The 19,691-nt window shown below is 38.5% G+C and overlaps 1 protein-coding gene across 2 annotated transcripts in view; it reads left to right on the top strand.

Annotated features, from left to right (window-relative positions):
• The window catches only part of clybl (citrate lyase beta like), a 70,062-nt gene that overhangs the window by 44,467 nt on the left and 5,904 nt on the right, over positions 1 to 19,691 (top strand). For both annotated transcript variants that reach the window (XR_015096768.1, XM_086092134.1), the window contains exons 3-7: positions 3,646 to 3,834; positions 9,381 to 9,482; positions 10,491 to 10,584; positions 12,138 to 12,305; positions 17,862 to 17,986. Coding sequence is in view for 1 of the 2 variants with exons in the window: in XM_086092134.1 (XP_085948260.1) it covers positions 3,646 to 3,834; positions 9,381 to 9,482; positions 10,491 to 10,584; positions 12,138 to 12,305; positions 17,862 to 17,986 (678 nt within the window). In the remaining variant the exon portion in view is untranslated. The remainder of the gene's footprint in view (positions 1 to 3,645; positions 3,835 to 9,380; positions 9,483 to 10,490; positions 10,585 to 12,137; positions 12,306 to 17,861; positions 17,987 to 19,691) is intronic.

Here is a 19,691-nt window from a genome sequence, read left to right as displayed (position 1 = left end):
ATTTGAAGGTGAGCAAATACTAATAAGCAACATGGGTTTCGGAATTCAATGGCCTTGAGAGTATTCCTGTCAAAACCACAAATTGATGTACCAAGAATAAATGTGTTTTCAAGATTTGATGCCCATTCAAAACCAGCCCAAGCGAGCAAATGATCTATAATGAACCTGTGATCTAGATGATCAGATAATTGCCTGTTTGGAAATGAGCGCACCTGCCTTACAGGGAGAACAGCTTGCATGACTGAACCTGCAGGTGCAGTGTTAAGGTGCTCAGGTCATGAAGCATGAATACATTATTGGCATATTGAAACAGTAACAAACTAATCGAGCAAAATGTACCATTTAGTAACTACTAAAAACTGAAGAGCAGATGCCTTGAATTACAGGAAGGTAATAATGCAAAATAATGACAAAATAAGCATCTGAAAGGGCTATTTAGAAGACGAAGCAAAAGGATACTGTCACCTTTAACGTGTCTCATTTCAACTGCCATGACGTTTTTGAGCAAACAATTAATTGGTGTCATAAGTTAGTGCAGGGGCACCATTAATTAAGGTGCTTGCGGGCACCAGATCGCCCTCGATTCCCACATGAGCCCACAGACCTGTTGTAAAAATAGCTCACCGGTGATGTGACATTGTGATTGTGTAGGAATGTTGTAGAAATGATCATTTGGATATGTAAACACTGGCAGAGGTATATAGAAACAAAGTATTGCTTTATTTATATATATATATATATATATATATTAGTATTGCATATTTTGAGAATTTAACGTGATCAGTGTCTTCACATAAATGAATGTCATTATTTATCAATAATGTATAAAAGGTTCACCAATTCCGGTCCTTGAGGTCCGGACTCCTGCAGGTTTTAGATGTGTCTGCCTACCAACACACCAGGTATTGAAGATCAGGATCGTTGTCAGGCATGATGATTAGCTGATTATATGAATCAAGTGTGCTAGTGGGTGGAACCATCTAAAACATGCAGGACTCCAGACCTAGAGCATGGATTGGTGAACCCTGTTGTATAATATCGTTATTAAAGGTAATTTATTTCAGAAGTGTGTATCAATTTGGTAGCCCAAGATGTAGCTCTCAGTAAACGATTCCATAAACCTTTGTGAGTGGATGGACCAAGAACTCTCTTTGTTTTGGTGCAAATCCAAATAAATATACAGACAATCGTTCTATCTGACCTAGTGAACATTAAATTATTCTTAATCACACTGGCATTTGCATGAGTTAAGATGCTAATTCAAATTAGGTTCAATTAGTTGCAAATCATTTTGTGATTCTGCAAGAATTAAGAGTAGAGAAAATGACTACAATAAGTTGGGGATAGCAGCATTGTCTGTGGTCTGTCAGGGCTACAAGGCTTTGAACCTGAGCAATTGGATCCCAGGTTTAAGAGCCTCTGCTTTGGAAAATCTTGAAATAGGCGTTGGCCATTTTATTTCAGATTTAGTGATGTTGGAATCGTGACTGTTTGAAAGCGGGCAGGCATTCCCGGTAGAGTTAAGAGAACCAGAGAAGATCCTCCTTATTGAACTTTAACTCCATGTTCATTTTCTAGTCGGATGTGATGTCAACAAGGCGGTAGCCATGCTGTGTGAAGTGTACATTGGACTCGGCAGGATTCCAAGTTTCAGGATACACGTTAAGGAGCTGCTTGTTCTCTCACGTTCAGAGGCCCTGCCTTCACTGGCTGACTAGTTGCCTACCTGCCTTCCCTGCATGTCAGCGTCTAATGATGAAGATGATGGAGGGAATCAAAGAGGAGATGGAGCTGATGTTGGGGAGAGCGCTCCGTGGGGCACCAGGTGATATGAGGAGGGAGCTTTGAAGCAACTTGTTGGACGGCTGTCCATTAATGTAAAAATCCTTCTTTTCAAAGGGCTTTATTCAAGCCCTGAGTAGCTCAACCCATAGGGGTCAAGGTGTCTTGTGGAATAATATTCCTTACTTTGCAGACAAAAAAAATGCTCAGTGAGCTGACATCTTATCTTACATTCTTAGCATCTTGATCTCAGGAACGGCATCATGGTTTCAGGAATGCTATTACAAGAGAAGTGCAGCAATGATCAGTTTGTATTTACAATAAAACCGTTCAACTTTTCTCGGTCTATTTGATCCAACAATATTTAGGGTCGTTTGATTTGTAGATGGCAGTTGATTTGGTCCAGTGGTCAGTGTCAGACAGTAGTTCACATGAATCAGTTTTCTACGGTCGCCAAAAACAGCGGATGTCCTGGCAGGTTTATGAAACGTGAATTATGGCCTTGTAAATAACCCTTTGCGTTTTAAATTACAAAGATGAAGCCTGCGGTCGTTGCTGGCTCATGAGCGTGACGGTAAAACGGTGCCATGAGAGGTTCCAAGATCACCATGTTAGGCATGTGTTGAGGCCAACCCCACATGACCAACATTGACCCCTTTAAAATGCTGTATTTTTTTTAAGTACATGTGTTTTGCTACAATATTTGATTGAGTCTGGAAGGCTGTTCATAAGCTCAAGTACAGTCAAGCATTCAATTAGATCATAATTGTGTCTCTGTCTATGCCCCATGTTGATGATCGTGTTCCTATAAATTCTTGTATGATCTAATCTAATGCAAATCAACATAACTTTACATGGATGTTGATGCATGGCTCTTCATGTTATAATTGTGTAATGTTTCCCTTTGATACATATGTCTGTATTTTTTACAAGTTTTTTTTACCAGAGGGTTATTATACTTTATACAGTTGATTGATTGTGAAAATAAAAACATCTGGAGGACAAATGTCAACAATTTAACAGTGAAACGTCACTGCCGTGTTTAAACAGAACCAATCAAGTGTAACACAGTGGCAGAAAAGAAAGCGACATGAGCCTGAGGTTCTGAGCAAAAACGTTTTTCTGCGAAAGCATAAGCCATCTTTAACAAAGGCTAAATGATTCTGGTTGAGCATACTGTGTAGGCTTATTGAAAGGCTATCTTTGCCTCCTGGGTACCTTGTTCCATTCACTTTCATCACCGTTTTGTTGGTATACAGTATATAACACTGGAATGTTTACTATTGCTATTTAAACCTTAGCTGATCAAGCTAACTTCTCCATGATCACCATAATTGTCTGTTACCCATCCTGTCCATTTCACTTAAGCTTTAAAAAACTCTCACTCATTTTAAAGTAGTTTTCGCTCATACAATGACTAGCATTATTAAAAAGCCAAAATGGTCCATCAACAGCTCCAGTCTCTAATCAAACCTGACAACTTATAAGCTTCCGTTTCCGTATGTTGCTTAACTCAGACCACATTTCTCCCAGGGAGAGAAAGCTCTCTCGTCTGAGTAACAGGACATCATTCCCACCATTCCAACACTCCTTTTTCATTCCCTGGCATCTGTTTTAAATATACTGGCATATGTGTTGTTACTGGTAGAATTTGGAACTGCAGGCCCTCACTTTGATTTTCTTTTCCCTCCATCTATCGTCCTCACCTCCTTTCCTGCTGTTTTTGCACAATGTTTACTTTAAAAGAACAAAGTACAATGTGTTTTATTGTTTTGTGCCTAAATGTGCAGTTGTTGCCACTAGATATGATTTATCAGTCACAACACCACATGTTCTAATTTCAACGCTTTTCCACTGTTCTAGACAGAGGCCAGGGAAAACATTCCCAGGATGTTGGCTGAACTGAACCTGGGCCGGACGGAGAAGTGTGTGAGGGTTAACTCTGTGTCCAGTGGTTTAGCTGAGGCTGACCTACAAGTTGTCCTACAGGCTGAGGTTCTCCCACCTGCCCTTATGCTACCCAAAGTGGAAGACACTGAAGAAGTCCTGTGGGTAGGTTCTTGAATTATTGCGCCATGAAGGTTTTTATTTTTGGTTAAAATTGTATTTTTTACTTTCCATCTTATAGCAGTGGTGACTTGTGTGATGTGGATGCTGAAAATGACACCAATTCAGCGTTAATCGTCCCATAATCATTCACTGACATTTGGTTATATAATATAAATTCTAAAAAGGGTTTACAATGTAAAACTACCATATATGACCTATTTCAACAAAACTAAACTGTGCATACAAAGAACATAACTGAAAAAACTCTGTGATATATCTTCCCATGTCCTCTGGGTCCATGAAACGTAGTAGTATCCTTACACAAACCCAAGAAGTAAGATGAAACCGCGGGAATCTTCAAAGCAATCATAACATGCTTTTCCATTTCACAGTAAAAGTGGGAATTGATCCCTGTGGCAGGACTCCGGGATGGACCATAGTGTTTTTCTTGGCTGCAGCTCAAGAGGCAGACATTTGTGCGGATTTGCTTCATAAGCGTAATGGAGCTCGCAACTGTGCCTTTGCCTTAGCTCACTCAAGACTACTTTGTAACCGGAACATGTCACAGCTCAAAATGTATTTAATCAAATCTGAACTATGCCCAATAACAGAGCAGCAGTGTAAGATTTAATGTGAAACGCGATCTGTTCAAAGTCGCATTTCAAACTTGAATACAGTTGTTCCTTATGGGAATTGAATTGACTTGTCATAGTCTAAAACTGAGTGCTCTGTTTCTCCATACAAACACACTCTCAGACTACAGTTAGGATTAGTGCTATCACTATCAAATATTTTTTAGGAATGACTAATTATCGATTTATTCAATCAATTAATCAACTAACCCAATTCAATAAAATTTTGCATTAAAGTGTATTACAAAAACATTTTACTTGATTACTATTTATTAACCACTGATTAGTGGTTATTTCGTATTTGTCTAGTGATTTATTTATTTATTTTTTATAAATGGGCGAATTGATTTTGTACTATGTTACCGGTTCGGCCATTGTTTTCCAAAGTAAAAACATGTTTGCAAATGTCTTATTTTGAAGATAATCAGTCTTCTTTCACGAAGGACTACATAAATCAGTGAATTACTGTTGATATGCTGAAATCTGTGGATTTGAACAATTTAAAATAAAATAAAAAAATGGGGGGGGTGAGGGGGTCACGCACGCACGCACGCAATTGACTTTTAGTTTAAGTACTGTATTTACATTTCTTCTCAAGTTTACTTTATTACTGAGCAATAAAGGCAGAAGCTGCAGTCTTTTAAATTATCAATGCAAGCGTTTGACACAACATAAACAAAATAAACAAGCTATACAGCTTAAGTACTAAAAATGTAAGGTTGAATGTTTATGCCAGTAGTGCCAGCATAATCAGCAAATTTCCTGCTTCACGCATGTTGTGGGTATTGACAGCAGAATTTCCAGGTCATTGACCTTGTCTCCTTGAAATACTTCAGCCAGGTGAATTTGTGCAACAGCTCAACCTGAAAACAGAATTTCCTGTCGTTTTTTTTTTAATTGTTATTCAATCGCAACAGTTTCCTAACAAAACGAATGAGACTCATATCAGCATTTGTCTCCTGGTACACCAGGTTTGTTTTCACCATTGTTAATTATTTACAAGAGTATAACCCCAAAGTCCCACCAATTTTCACATATTCGCCAATCGCAGTGGTTATTCCCAACACATGAGCCCACCTTCTTCTGTGGTGTTCATCTCCTACCTTCTTCTTCTTCCTCTTTTGGACTTAATGTTGGTTGGCAAAGCAGATCACTTGTGAAGATCGGCAACAATTGGACTGAAGTGTGGAGCAGAAGTTTGTTAGCAACCTGAAATATTAACTCATTTGCTCCCAAAAACGTTTTAAATGTCCCAAAGAAGTTTTTTTTTTTTTTATGTTTTTTTAAAATTTATGCTAGAGCATATAGAAGGTTTTGATGCAGCCTCTCAACTGCAAAGAACAGTTGAAGAAATTGTAGTTATTACACAAATGGCCAGCAGGTGGTAGCAGAGCGAGAGATCAACCAGGGCCATGTTGGGGGAAAAAAAACAATTACTCACAATTCTAAATAGATTTGTAAATAATGATGAAACCTGGCTTTTTTTGTTTTTGTTTATTTCTTTATTTTTTTATTTTTTTTTAAAGAGAGTATTCCTTCAGTAAGCTTACCGATCATCATCATTGCTCTCTCTCTTTTTCTTTTTTTTGTATGTGTACTCATTAATTCACCTAAAACCTATTAAAAATCCCATACCGTTCACCTAAACCGAATACTTCAGAATCCAGCTAGAGTCGTGAGGTTGTCAGGAGACCCGAGGAAGAATCAAAGAAAAGTGAAAACTTAGCTATATTCTAATGCTATATTCTAATGCTAATTGCTGCATAATGGAAACGGATAGAAATATGCTTTTTCTGATGAAAGAAGATACTTTAATATTTCTTTGTAGGTTTCATGTTTTTATAGCAATAGAACACAATATTCTGTGGGCCTTGCAAAATCTGTCAAAATCCATTAAAACAGCCTTGAGTGAAGGAGATTGTTTTAGTGAAAATGGCTGGGAGTGAATGAGTTAATAATTGTGAGTGCATTAGTGACTGGTAATTGTGATTATTCACAATCACCAGTCGCTCATGCACCCACAAATTTTAGGGGGAAAATGTGACCAATAAAGGAGAGTTTTTTTTTTTTCTTTTCTTTTTTTTTTTGCTACATAACTTCCCAGAGCTGTTCCATTCTCACCAATTTCTTTTTCTCCACCCTTTTTAATCTATATTGATTTAGATTTCTAAAGACCGGTGGCTCCTTTTAGGCTATGTCATCATCTTTTTTTATTCAACTTTGTTGATACTTGATGTCTTTCAATCTGAAACAGATTTATTTGTGTTAGGTTTTACCATCAATCTTTGGAAGACTGACAATTGGCTGTTTGGTTGTTGCATCTAGGGAGAAGAAAAGTGATCTGTTTATTTACATGGCTTGTGCTTAATGTGCTAATACATCAGTAAGTCCACACACGTGTTGTTGGGGATGCTTCCTATTCTATCACCTAAACTCTTCTTTCTTCCATTGTGGTCTTCTTGGCCTTTTCAGCTGCTTTTGCATGCGCATTGAGGCTTCTTGTGTTGCAAGCATGTGTCCGATTCTCTCCAGTCTTGTAAGGCAGGCGCAGTAAATCCCCTCCCTCCCCATGTCCCCCCTCCCTCACTTGTTTATTTTTCTCCTCTTTTTTTTTTTATTGATATTAGCCCAGGAGCCTCCAGACTGATTTGTCGCTAAAAGATGGACTCGCTTGTTTCCTTTTGTGTGGAAAATCTTTAGCGGGGGCCTTCCTCCTCTCAACCGCACCCCCACAGCCTCTTTTGTGACTGACGGGCCTTATTGGGCTGTAACAGGCGTAACCCCCCCCCCCCCTTCTCTCAAAGCAACCCTCTTTCTTTTTTTTTTTTTTGTCTGCGGGACAATTCTCACACAGATTCGGAGCCGTGCGGCATTCTTTGCCCCGCCACACTATTTGGTGTAGCCAAAAGAATGGCGCCCCCATCCCGCTCCTCCTCCTCCCGTAACCTCCCCTTATCCCTTTCTCCGCTTCCCCTCTGTGAAATGAACACTTCAGCAGGCAGGAAACATTTAATCTGGCCTCCTTTTGAAGCAAAATTAATTGAAACTTGTCCCGCTATCACTTCCTTTCTCTTGCTCTTTGCTGAATTGTCTGAGGGCCTGCTTGGAAGTTATTCCCTTTTTTTTCTTCTTTTTTTAAAATAAATTATTCTTAGTTTTTTCGTTGTTGTTTTTTTTCCACCCATCCCAATTGAGTCCCAATTAAAGGGCCTTAGTTGTGAGAGCCATTGACATCTAATGGTCGCTGTACATAAGAGAAGCACAATGAAAGCACCTCTTACGGCGTGTAAATCAGCCTCTCAAAGTGCATAATAGCTGAAGACGAGAATACGGGGACGGAAACATGTAATCAGAGACGGTTGGAGGCTCTTTAAAGAAGTGTTTGTTTGTTTTTCTCCCCGACGATGTCCGTTGTTGTGTGATATCAGCGCCATCGCCCCTCAATGGCCCGCCATCTATCTATCTTGTTTCTTCAGTCACAAAAATAGATTTATCTTACACCCCCTTTTCACACTCTCAGACGCAAACCCCCCCCCCACTTCCCCTCCACCCGCCCCATGCCTGACTAAGCCCCCAGCGTTCACGTTGCTATGGCAACCAGGCTCCCACCGGGTTGTGACCTCAGATGATTACAGTACAAAGCCTGTTGGGGTCTTGGAAAGGAAAAAAGACCCTTTTGAAGATGAAAAGTCTTTGATGGGTTTGTATTTATGCAAATCTCTTCAGATATGATTTATCCTGGCTGTGATTGAATGGAGAGATGATTAAAATTGGCCCTATTTTGGAAATCCTTCTATGGAGGCCTCGGTCTTTCAGACAAGTGAGCACGGGGGTACGTTTTGGGTCGCCTACCTGAGATTATCATGGAAAAAGGCGAGGGGACACAAAGTTTTCTCCTCTGGTTTGCAGAGGAAGGGGGGCACTGGCTTTGAAAAGAAATATCTGTTGGAGGGAGGGGGGGCTTTTGTGAGTTTCCAGATGATAGATTTTGGAATTTGGGCTATCCCACCGGCAGTCCCAAGGCTCGCTGTGAACTGGTCTGTTGGGAAAAAAATGGGAATGCTTTGGTCTTTAAAAGAATTAAACTACAGTTTTAAGATCTGCCTAGGTGAGCTGAGCTCGCACATTAGCGAGGAAAGAAAAGTGTCACATTGTTGCTCCACTGGCCCCACTATCACTGATAGATGTGTGTGTTTCAAAAGACTTTTTAAATCTTATTTATTCTCACCTTGATGTGTATGCAAACACTGTGTGTATTTACATGAGCATGCAAAGTCTCTGTCGCCGTGCAGAGCTTCTGAAGACTTCACACGAAACGAAGAAATATTCCCTGGTGATTATGTAAAATATTTTCATTCTGCTTCTTTGGCGTTTGAACCCTCGACCGTGTTTCTTGGCATAATGGCTACTAAGTGAGCGACGTAGGTAGCAGTGTCTCCAGATACAGATCAAAATGTTGTGCTTTCCTTTGGCTCTTTTTTACTCCATGACGGATGTTGAAAGCTGTCATATCGCTTACCGGTATCCAAACATTTCTATTCCTTTTTTTTTTTTTACCCCTTGAATTAATTCTCCCACAATAGCGCAGTGTGAGCTCTTTGGAGTGGGCTAATAATGCAATGGTAAGTGCACTTAGGGTGGCAGCTGCACGGTGAGGAGCAGCAACTTTACAGTCCCTCGGAGCACGACGCATCTTTTAATTTATTCATTTAAACATCTATTACAAATGAATTCGGGAAACATCAAAAGGCGGGAACGGGTCGTTATTATTGCCGCTAAATTCTGCGGAGGATACAAAATGTCTGATGTATGTCTGCCGTACAAATAAAATTAATTTATTGTAATTGCGTGGTGCCGTGTTGTTTTGCTGTTCAAGCAAACAGCGAGCTAATGAGTTGCACCGCCTGTGTTCTTCAGTTCGTTGACAGGTTTCAGCGCAGCTTGAAAGGACGGCCGCTGACGGGGCCCGTTCGCCTGGTGACCTTTGTGGAAACGGCTGTGGGCCTGCTCAACTTTAAGGTAAATTAAATATGACTACCAGCCCATCCCCCAACCCCTCCCAAATTTCGATGTGACACTTTTGTCAGTTAAAAGACTTGTTTTTGTTAGTATTTTTTTTTTAAACATATTTCTTATTGTATTTGTTTTCCATAAAAGTTTTCAGGTAATCATCAAACAACAAACAGCAAAAAAAATTGGAGATAAAAGTACATACCGGAAGCTACTTATTTAATGAGAAGCAAATAATGTATTTTAGTTCAAACACATTTTGTCGTTTTGAGTATACTTTCATTAAGCAATACTACTGCTAATGTGTGTTTTGAATTGATTGCTTATTAGTCCCGCCTTGAAGCAATTGCTCCAAAATGGAGTGCACTACTTGGCTGTAACCAGCAGAGGTGCTATTGATTTACTCAACTTCTGTCCACTTAGACCTCTGCTATCGGATCATTGTTCAGCTCAATATATCACTGGGATGGAAACACAAGTTCAGAACATTCAGATATTGTCACAAACTGATGAATACGTGTTTGTTTTCATATTTGGAATTGTTAATCTTCTCCATAGTGAACGAATGATATTAATGCCAAATTGCCCACCCAGTTCTGCTGTTAATTAAACATGATTAAAAAGAAGCAGATTACTTAAAAAACAAAAAAACAAAAAACAAATGAAGGCTTGTCTAGAAGCATTTCATACAATTATGAGATTTTTCGAAACTTAAAAAGGGAGTCATCCTGGCACTGCCCCTTCATGTTTGTGCCCACTGGCGGCTTACTGAGTTGTCTAGTATTCTAATTTTCACCCTTGATAGAGAGTAAAGGCTTGTGTTTATTAGCATATTTGATAAGAGGGAATGTACTTTTGTAATGAGTGCTTTTTGTTGTTGTGTTCCTTGTGAAGACAAATCACAAAGCCAGGCTGTTTGAAGTCAGAACACTGGGGTATAATTAGATTTCAGATTTATGCCACCGTTTCGCCCACTAACTGTCGGCCTGTAACGTTACCTGCCTTGCTTCTCTTCAGGCGGTATGCGAGGAAATTCGTCGACTCGCGCCCAAGGCGGGCCTCCATCATGACGGCGTGGTGTTCGGTTCTGATGACTTCTGCGCCAGTATAGGTACCTTTAATGCCACTTTCCTGTGTTAATCATGGTTCCATCTTTGTACATTGGCTGCAGTGGAACACCTGGTGGAATGATGATGGAATGTGATGCGTGTAAATAAGTGCCTTATTTTTCCAGCATAATGATGAAATGAAGAATCATCCTCAGGCTTCCGTTGTTGTCATGATAGTGTGATGGACTAATGATGTTTTACATGGGAAGGTAAAATACCACTGGTATAAAGGGAAGCTATTTAAAACAAAAAACATTTTTGCATTATATTTAGCACTTTTAAGCCACAACATTAGGTACTCCGTGGAAACTCCAGAGTCGAACACATTCCATCTCGAAACACTTGTTGAAAAAAATAAAACAGTGTCACACATTGACATCTCAGCTCTCAATTTAAATCCCCTTTGTATAAATTTGTGTCTTAATTCCTGTTGTTTCTTTTGAATTAAGTGTTGCAGAAAAGGCAAATAAAAAGCCAAACACATATCTGCACAAGTTAATCCTTCGAGGTGAACTAAGGTCTAGATGGTAAGATTATAATTTTTTTCTCTCCATAAAGATTTTGAGTCAAATTCCAATTTGTGCAAAATTTTTGCGCATACTGCACGAAATTGTTGGAAGCCCTGTGACATTTTTATCAATCATACACAAGTAACAGTAAGTTAGCTTAAAATCAACAATGTTGACTTTGACAGCACAATAGCGTGTTGACACCCAAGTCTGACTGCTTTATATGCAAATTAATTTACCTAACACCCTTTGTTGACACTTGAGTTTGTTTTGAAATAAGACATTTCCAATACACATGTATTAGTTTATCTTTGAGTGTTTGCTGTACCAAAGTTTCACAATATTTGCTGGCCTCTTTTGTGACATCAGTGGAAGTGTTGAAAAAATTTAAATTGAAGGGGGAAAAAACCTCCTGTTACTGTGTGTCAAAATTACCAAATCAATGGAATTTGTTTGATGTTTACACAGGGTCACCATTCTAAACATTCATATAAGGGTAAAAAGTAAGTTACCATGCTTAAAATCACACACGTCAGTACTACCCTCAAATTTATCAAATGGTAAAATAAAATGCTGTCACATGATGCCGTGCACCCTTAACATTTCTGCTTGCTCCCTCATGGCTCGTACCATGAAAGATTGAAGTTAACACAATGATGCCACTGCTTTGAATGTGGACTATTATGTAACATCACTTGTTGAGGTTGGTCCTGCTTTTGAAATGTCGTAAAAAAGGTCAAGAAAAGGTTAAACACTGCATCAAACCTAAGAAATACGTTTAATATTATTTGTTGTGAAGTGTAAGATAAACTAGATTCATGCCTGGACCCTTTTAAAAGCACAACGGATTTGTTTACTTTCCTGTAATGCACCCCTGCGTGAGAGCAGCATTTGTTACCGGCGATACTGTATATGTTCCAGACTTCCTCACTCATCGTCCCTCGCTATCCCCACTTCCTGTGCACCCCTTGGCTTCCTTTCGCATTAGCTCGGCTCCCTTTCACACCTTGACACGTGACCCGCATGCTGTGCGTGTTTACCCAAAGGCGCCACACGGACCAAGGATGCCAAGGAGCTACTGTACGCCAGGCAGAAAGTGGTCACCACCGCCAAGGCTTTCGGGCTGCAGGCTATCGACCTGGTGTACATAGACTATAAAGACGTGGAGGGGCTGAGGCAGCAGGCCCGAGAGGGAGCTCTCATGGGCTTCACAGGTAAAACTTAGGCTGTTGTACAGTTGATTGTTTGTGTTTAGGGGTGTACCATTTGATGAACGTTCCATTAAAATTGTTGCATCCTAGAATGGTGTCACACCCCATGTATTGAATCTGAAGAAAGTTATATGGCCTTTATACAGTTTTCAGTACAACATTGTGCTTGACCAAAATAGACATTAATAGAGTATTAAAACATTAATGGCTCTGTTAGAATTGACAAGTACAGGAATCTGAGGCCCAGAACTAAATATCTTTACCTTTACCTTCTTAAAAAAAAACATTAAAAAAAAAACTTAATAATAAATAAAATAAAAATAATTCAACAAAAGGTGTGTGAGAAGGGGGGTTAGTATTGTAAACTTGCAGGGATAATGGACATGCTGATGTTGCCAGTAATCTCATCTGTTCATTATCCACCAATCCCGGTTTGTAGCTATACTGTATATCGTATTAAAGTTTTGCAACACTTTGGTGTTTATTAGCACACCAAATTGCGAGCTGCGTATGTTCTACTTTCACGTTTGATGTTAAACTCAGTCCGTTGAGGCAGAAAACAAGTTAAGACAAGGTAATATTGCCTGCTTTCAATTTGGTAGTCCCATATCAGATATCATCTTGTTGATACAAAAAATGTGTTCCATGTCTAAAATAAATTGATACATAAATTTATCATTAGTTTCAGATATACACTCATAGATGGGTGATGAATGTTGAGGTTGTTCAAAACATTTCCACTTACGTACACTTAAAGCAAACTTGTATAGTCCTGCAGTGCAAATTAAGAATAAATAGCCTACATTTTCTTTTGTCTTTTTCCTAATTATGACCAACCAAGCCGCAAGGTTGTTAAATGCTCTGACATTTCTATGAAAGTGTTAGCGAAAAATACAGGTGTTATTAAAGTGAGCTATCAGCCAAGAGCAAGACTACTTTAACTGGGCACTCTGCATGTCTGTAGCCAGGCAACCACCTTTTGAGTGTGTGCACGCTCGTGCAACACACGCCGGCAGGTCAGTCTACTCCAGGGATATTCCAATCCATTCATTCCCCCCACCCCTCATGCAGTACGTATTTACTTTGGTGTTTTCTCTCCTTTGGGACTGCCGAAGAATTACAGCCACTTTATTAGGCATGCACAATCTGTTAAGACATCTTTATTCATGCTTAGTTGGGACACTGAGATAAATAATTTAACTGCATTACTGTATATAACACTGAGAGCTGTTTGTAGAATTATTTATTAACTACATCACACTCTTATAAACAGCTTCCAATATACTTATGAAATAAATTGCAACCATGATAATGAACATGCTGTTAGATTAATACCTCTCTGGTTATGATAATTAAAACCACAAAGTATTATCTCTGACTATTTGGATATACAGTAGCTCTTGTTTTCAATCATTTTAGATTACAAAATTAAAATTTGGTGCGTAGCCAATTATTTGATTTAAGGTTTTTATTTATTGGTATTTAAGTTTTTAAGTAACTTTTTAAAAAGTTTGTTAAAAAAATATATTTGTAGAAATTTTTTTAGCATTCGTTTTCTCATTCGATAATATAGGTAGGTATATTGTACTTCAGTTTCAATTGGCTGATTTATGCGTGTGACTGAAAGCTCAAAATTCACCCAAAAACAGCTAGACTCTTGTATTACTGGTCCTTAAGCAGTAAAGCATTGCTGCCAAAAGCTTGTACCTGAGCAGTAATTGATCTTGGCGCTATCTAAGCCACTATTAACGCAGAGCTCAGAAAATGCTCCCACCCAAAATCCTGTAATTAGTGAGGAATTAGATTTATACGGTTTCCTTAATGTTACACTTTATTTACTGTTAAGCGCCATGTTTCACGTCTCTGTGATCTCTATTCCAGACAATTTTTTGCCTGTTTGAGTTGACAAAATTCTCTGCTTTTAAAAGAAGAGTCTTCCACTTCCATGCCCTGCCAATCACTCGCCTGAGAGCATTTTGCCAAATAGCTGTCGTCCAATGAGGTGACAGCACCACATGGCAGCCCGCGATTGGCCATCGGGCATGCATGATGCATTTTGGGAGGAATGGGGGGTTATGTTGGGGTGGCTGGCAATAGGTTGGAAACTGAGAGTACCTGAAGTCCCCCTTCCATTGCTGTCACTACCATACATGCTTCTACAGTCTCTCATGTGAAACTGCCGACAAAAAACTGGGCACATTTTTAAAGGGCACACATTAATTCATTAATTTACACTGTGGTTTCTGCATACATGCGTTCCAAATTTTACACTCCAATGATTAGCAAAAACATCATTTATTGTATACATACATTGACTCAAGTGTGAATCAACCTTCTCATAGGTGTGCCTAGCTTTCTTCTAATGTACAAATGTGTATTAGGGCCACACAGGAAAAAAAAAAAAAAAAGTACCAGTAATGTTTCAATAAAAACAGTAGATAGTCATAATTTTACAAAAAGCTTTGTTTAAATGTAATTTTACAATAGTAAAGTTGTATTAGTTATAATTTTTTCAAAATAACAATAATAATAATTAAAAAAATACAACAATAAGTAGTATTTGTGGTATTATATGAAAAGTCAATTTCCTGAGTGATCTAGTTTTGTGAGAGTAATCATTGTATAAGAAAAAGGCTATAATTGTACGAGAATAAATTCGTAGTATTTAAGACGTTGGATTTTGCGACTATAAAGTGCAGTTACAGTTTACTACGGTTTCATTCATATGGTGGCGACGTAATCTGAAATTGTACGTAGCACTTATAATGTCATAATTTCATTAAGTATTTTTATCGAAAACACTACTTGGCCATAAATACAAAATAATCCAAAGAAAGGCGGTAAGTATGGTGATAACTGAGCATGCCCTCCCGTGCTACATGATGACACATCGTTACGCCGTGCGCCGATCGTGACCTTCAAATGTCATATGTCGAGACCATTTGAAGCCCAAGACCCTGCTCTATTATGAGAAAATGCAGCAAAAAAGTTGTGAGTAAAGTTCTCATTTTACGAGAACAAAGTCGTAGTATTATACAAAAAAAAGTTATACAAAACCAAGTTATAACTGTGCGGATAGTCATAGTATCTAAAAAAAACAAATGTTCTCCCAAGTTATTTTAAGGCAACTTTTTAAAACAAAACTCGTTAGATTGACTTTTTATTTATTTATTATCATTTATTAGCCTTCTTCTTTTTTCTTTTTTTCGCCACTGGTTCTCCTTAGTGAGTGAATCCAAAGCTAGCCAACAAGTGTGTGTATGTGGTTAGCTGAGCACACACAGAGCGGCTCCAGTGCACTTGTCCTCACATCCATGCAAACGTGAAATGAGTGTTTTTAAAATAAATGTCGAGTAGCGCACAAAGGCGTTGACGGGTTGCAGCCTAATTAACGATGTCAGGAGACGTTCAACAGCCTGTAACTGCAGTGTGTGTGAGAGTGTGTGTGTGTGTATACAGTACGAGTGTGTATTAGTGGGGGTTAACCGGGGTGAGAGCAGTTTGAATGGAGGGAGTGGGACCCTCTCCTCCCCCCCTTTGCGGCACTCGCTCCTGCTTGGTTTGCTTCCTTGGGCTTGTCCCACCTTTTTTTTTTTCTTCTTTTTTTTTTTCTTTTTTATTAAAGGATTTGTCGTCCGCCACCAGACGTTTCATAACCGGCGTAACTTATCAAGACAAGTCTGATCTGCGAATGTACACAGGATTATGTCTGTGGCGTTTGCCATATTTAACCAGGAGGTGGGTTTTGGGCGGGGAGGGTGGGTGTACAGTAAATACTGAGAGAGGATTGTGTTGGAGTTTGGCGTCTGTTTCGGCCGGATTTGTCATTTATGATCTTATAAAAGATTTAAATGTGGCAGTGACTTTCATATTAATCAAGCTGAAAATTTGTATTTGTTAACTATTAGTTATACTAAGTTTAATGTCTGTTATATTGCAGTTTAAGTTCTGAAAGAGCGATTATGAATTAAAGTTGTAGTAATATGAGGGGGGGACAACTTTGTTTATCCAAGAAGTTATTTAATAACATGAGTAATTGTAATTGTACAAGGTGAATAAACTCATACTTTTATAGTAGGTTATCATTTTATCAGAATACAGTTTTGTAATTACCAGAACAAAACCAATTCAGTTATTTATTTATTTTTTAATTAATTTTACGAGTATATTGTCATAGTATTATTGGGGTTCTGAATGTTATGACAAATTTCTACAGTAAACTCCCGCTATATTACAGTTCAGTTTTTATTGTCCTGCCTTAACAGATTTTTTTAAGTGTTATTACAGTTATTACTCTATTTTTTTTATACTGTTTGTGCAATATTTTGTGTTAGCACTTTAACCTCTCATAAATGAAAATAAAAAAGTGTGTTTAAAGACCATCATTAAAGTGCCGTATATGCTATAAAATCAAGCCTAGGGTTTATTCAAAAAGGGAATTTTTATTTTGTGGAATGGATTTTTTTCTTTCTTTTTATTTTATGCCAAATTGATGGTACTGTATGTGAGGAATAAGGTCTGTTTTGGATTGTTATATAGCACTTGCTATGAGAGAGTTGGATTTACAGCCAAAAATAAGTTTGGCCGTGCCTAAATTACTAATACAGTTATTGTGTTAGATCTTATTCTGTAGTGCAGGTGTGCCTCTTATGAGTAAAATTTGCACTTCATCACTATCATTCAAGTCTGAGGAGCGTGCACGTTGTCCTATTTCTCCTCCCTCATCGCTGCAACACACCATTATTTTCTCCGCTCTGCCTCCTTTTGACTTTATTGAAAGACAAATGATTTCAAATGGCAGTAAATTAATGGGTAACTGAATGCGATAAGTGGAGTAAATGTAATATTTATCTTCATACCGCACTTTCATGAGAGGGAAATGATGCGGGAATTAATGTGACACCTCATTGCACACAGTGTCTCTGCATAACACACTTAAATATATCACAATAAAGGTTATTTAACAGTGTAAAAAAAACACAGCTCCCGATGTCAGTATTTTCTGCTGTCTCTGTTGTTTTAAATGCAAGCGTTGTGCTTCTGTAAAGTGTTTGGCTGCAAGCGCGGGGCAGTGGGGTGCACTCGTTAATGATGCGCACAGTCCTCCGGGGTCTGGTGCTGGCCCTCCTCAGATGCCTCACATATAAACACACACAATTAACTTTTCCTCTGCCGGCTAAATTATTTTCTCTGTGTGTTGTCGCCATTCTCCTTTTTTTCCCTGCGACTAAGCTGCCTTGTCTTCTTTTTCCCTTCTTTCCATTTGTTTTAAAGCTAAACGTAAGTTCAGCATATTTGTCATTCTGATTTGTTTCTCTTTTCAGACTGTGATGCAAATTAGGTTTGAATGCCTTTTTTTCAACAAATGATTAGCCTACTTTTTTTTTTTAGATTAAAACAATAATTTTAAAATATTGTTTTTAAATGTATCCTAAATTCAGTTGTTGTGTGTTTTTTTTAGTCCTCCATATTTTAATATGTACAAATACATTTGAAAATATTTCCCAATGTGTGGAATGATTGGACAATCTCAAATGTTTTTTGTTTCTGTGCGTTTAGGTAAGCAGGTCATCCACCCTGGGCAGGTCCGGGCCGTGCAAGAAGAATTCTCTCCCAGTCAGCAGAGGGTCCAGTGGGCTAAAGAGCTCATTGCTGCTTTCGAGCAGCATCAGAAAGAAGGAAAGGTAAAAAAAAAATAATCAACTCAATATGTTTGCCAGATTTGGTTATTCTTCATCTACATAACTACACGATAGCACATTTGTCTACTTTTCCAATGGTTTAGCCAAAAAGAAGCCACTGCGTGTGCCTGTGCTTCTCTTGCATTTTTTTTTCGCCGTCCGTGAAGTCACTGAAGCTGCAACCTCATTTAAAGCTCAGTTGAACTCCTAAACACAGCAATTTAAATGCTCTCTCCAAAGCCATACCAGGGCTTAAGCAAATTAAGCATTCCTAAAATTAAAGTGTGGCACAAGTGTACTCTTGTATGTCCCCCTCGACCACCTCTGTAGCTCGCCATAATGCAAACTGTACACCCTTGGGTGACTCTCAGAGACAGCATAGGAAGAGGAGGAGGAATGGGGGTTGGGAAGTCCTCAGGCCAATTAAGTGTACAATATTATTGTTCCTAATTTAGTGCATGGTTGGATCCTATGTGTCGAGCTCGGTGGGCTATCTGCTGAGGTAATACACAATCTGCCCCAAACTATCTCTCTCTCTTTCTCTCGCTGCCCACCAGGACGGCTCTTAGCCTGCGTGGCCCCAGGGATTCATATAGGTTCGCACATCCCTTTTTGTGTGTGTGGAAGAGGTTGAGAGAACTTGGTTGCTTTTTTTAGAGCATGGCAGGTGCTTTCAGCTATTGATTGTATTGTTGTTCATTTTTTTTTAGTTTCTTTCTTTCTTTTTTAACAAGTCTTGGCACCTCCACAGAGGACATGATATCTCCATTTCGAACAATTTGCTTTGTGCTGTTATGAGAATTTAATCGGAAACCTACATAAGTCAAGTATTTATCAAAAATTTCATGTGTGCCTTTATAATTTCAAAACGGCCAGCAATGCGTTTTCAAGTAATTCAAAAAATGTTTATTACTAATTGCAGCGTATGATTTTCTCATGGAATCCTACCTAATTTTCCCATGCGGTCACAAATAAGCTTCTACAAGTTTGTTGCCGTCCAAGTAACTCATCGTATTTAACAACTATTTGTATTCTTGTAAGAATTTTGTACGAAAAGTTAAGTGTAACCACAGTTCCAGTTCCAAAATTTTAAGATTTCTGTTATTTGCAAGTTCATCAATAGTCTTCTCGTGAAAATTGAATATAAATTCCTACAATCAAGTTCAATCGGTTCATATATTGCAACATTTTCTACAAATATGGCCAATGCACACGCCCAAAAATGTCAAATTTTGTGCTAATGTATTTCACTGTTTACATTTGAAGGAGCTTTTTAATAAATTCATTAAAACTGAACCTTTAAATATAAGATCAAACATCATATTTAGGTATGTTCAATACCACTATTTTTCCAGACCAATACCAGTAAAAGTACTCAACTCATGAGCAGTCACCGATACCAAGTACTGATACCACGATATTTGACACGTAAAATGTCCCCCTCCAAAAATGCCATATCATTTTAAAGAAAGACGAGTATGTTCCATTATATCATTAATCATCACGAAAGTAATGGCAATTTTCTATTTTTCTAATTTCTAGTTCCTGATTGTTAAATAGCCACAAGAGGGCAGTATTGACCTCCGTCGAGAGTACCTATATCTTGAAATAAGGCTGGGTGTCGAGTTTGTTGACCCAATACCGATACCTGATATCAGTGCTTGCCCACTCCTAATCATATTACTACTTATTGCTGTGCATTATTTTT

The sequence above is a fragment of the Leptonotus elevatus genome, chromosome 12, assembly GCF_054856555.1.
Source record: "Leptonotus elevatus isolate MCC_2025b chromosome 12, RoL_Lele_1.0, whole genome shotgun sequence".
NCBI lineage: Eukaryota > Metazoa > Chordata > Actinopteri > Syngnathiformes > Syngnathidae > Leptonotus > Leptonotus elevatus.
The sequence above is the reverse complement of the archived record's forward strand: the minus strand, read 5'-3'. Positions and strand labels throughout refer to the sequence as shown.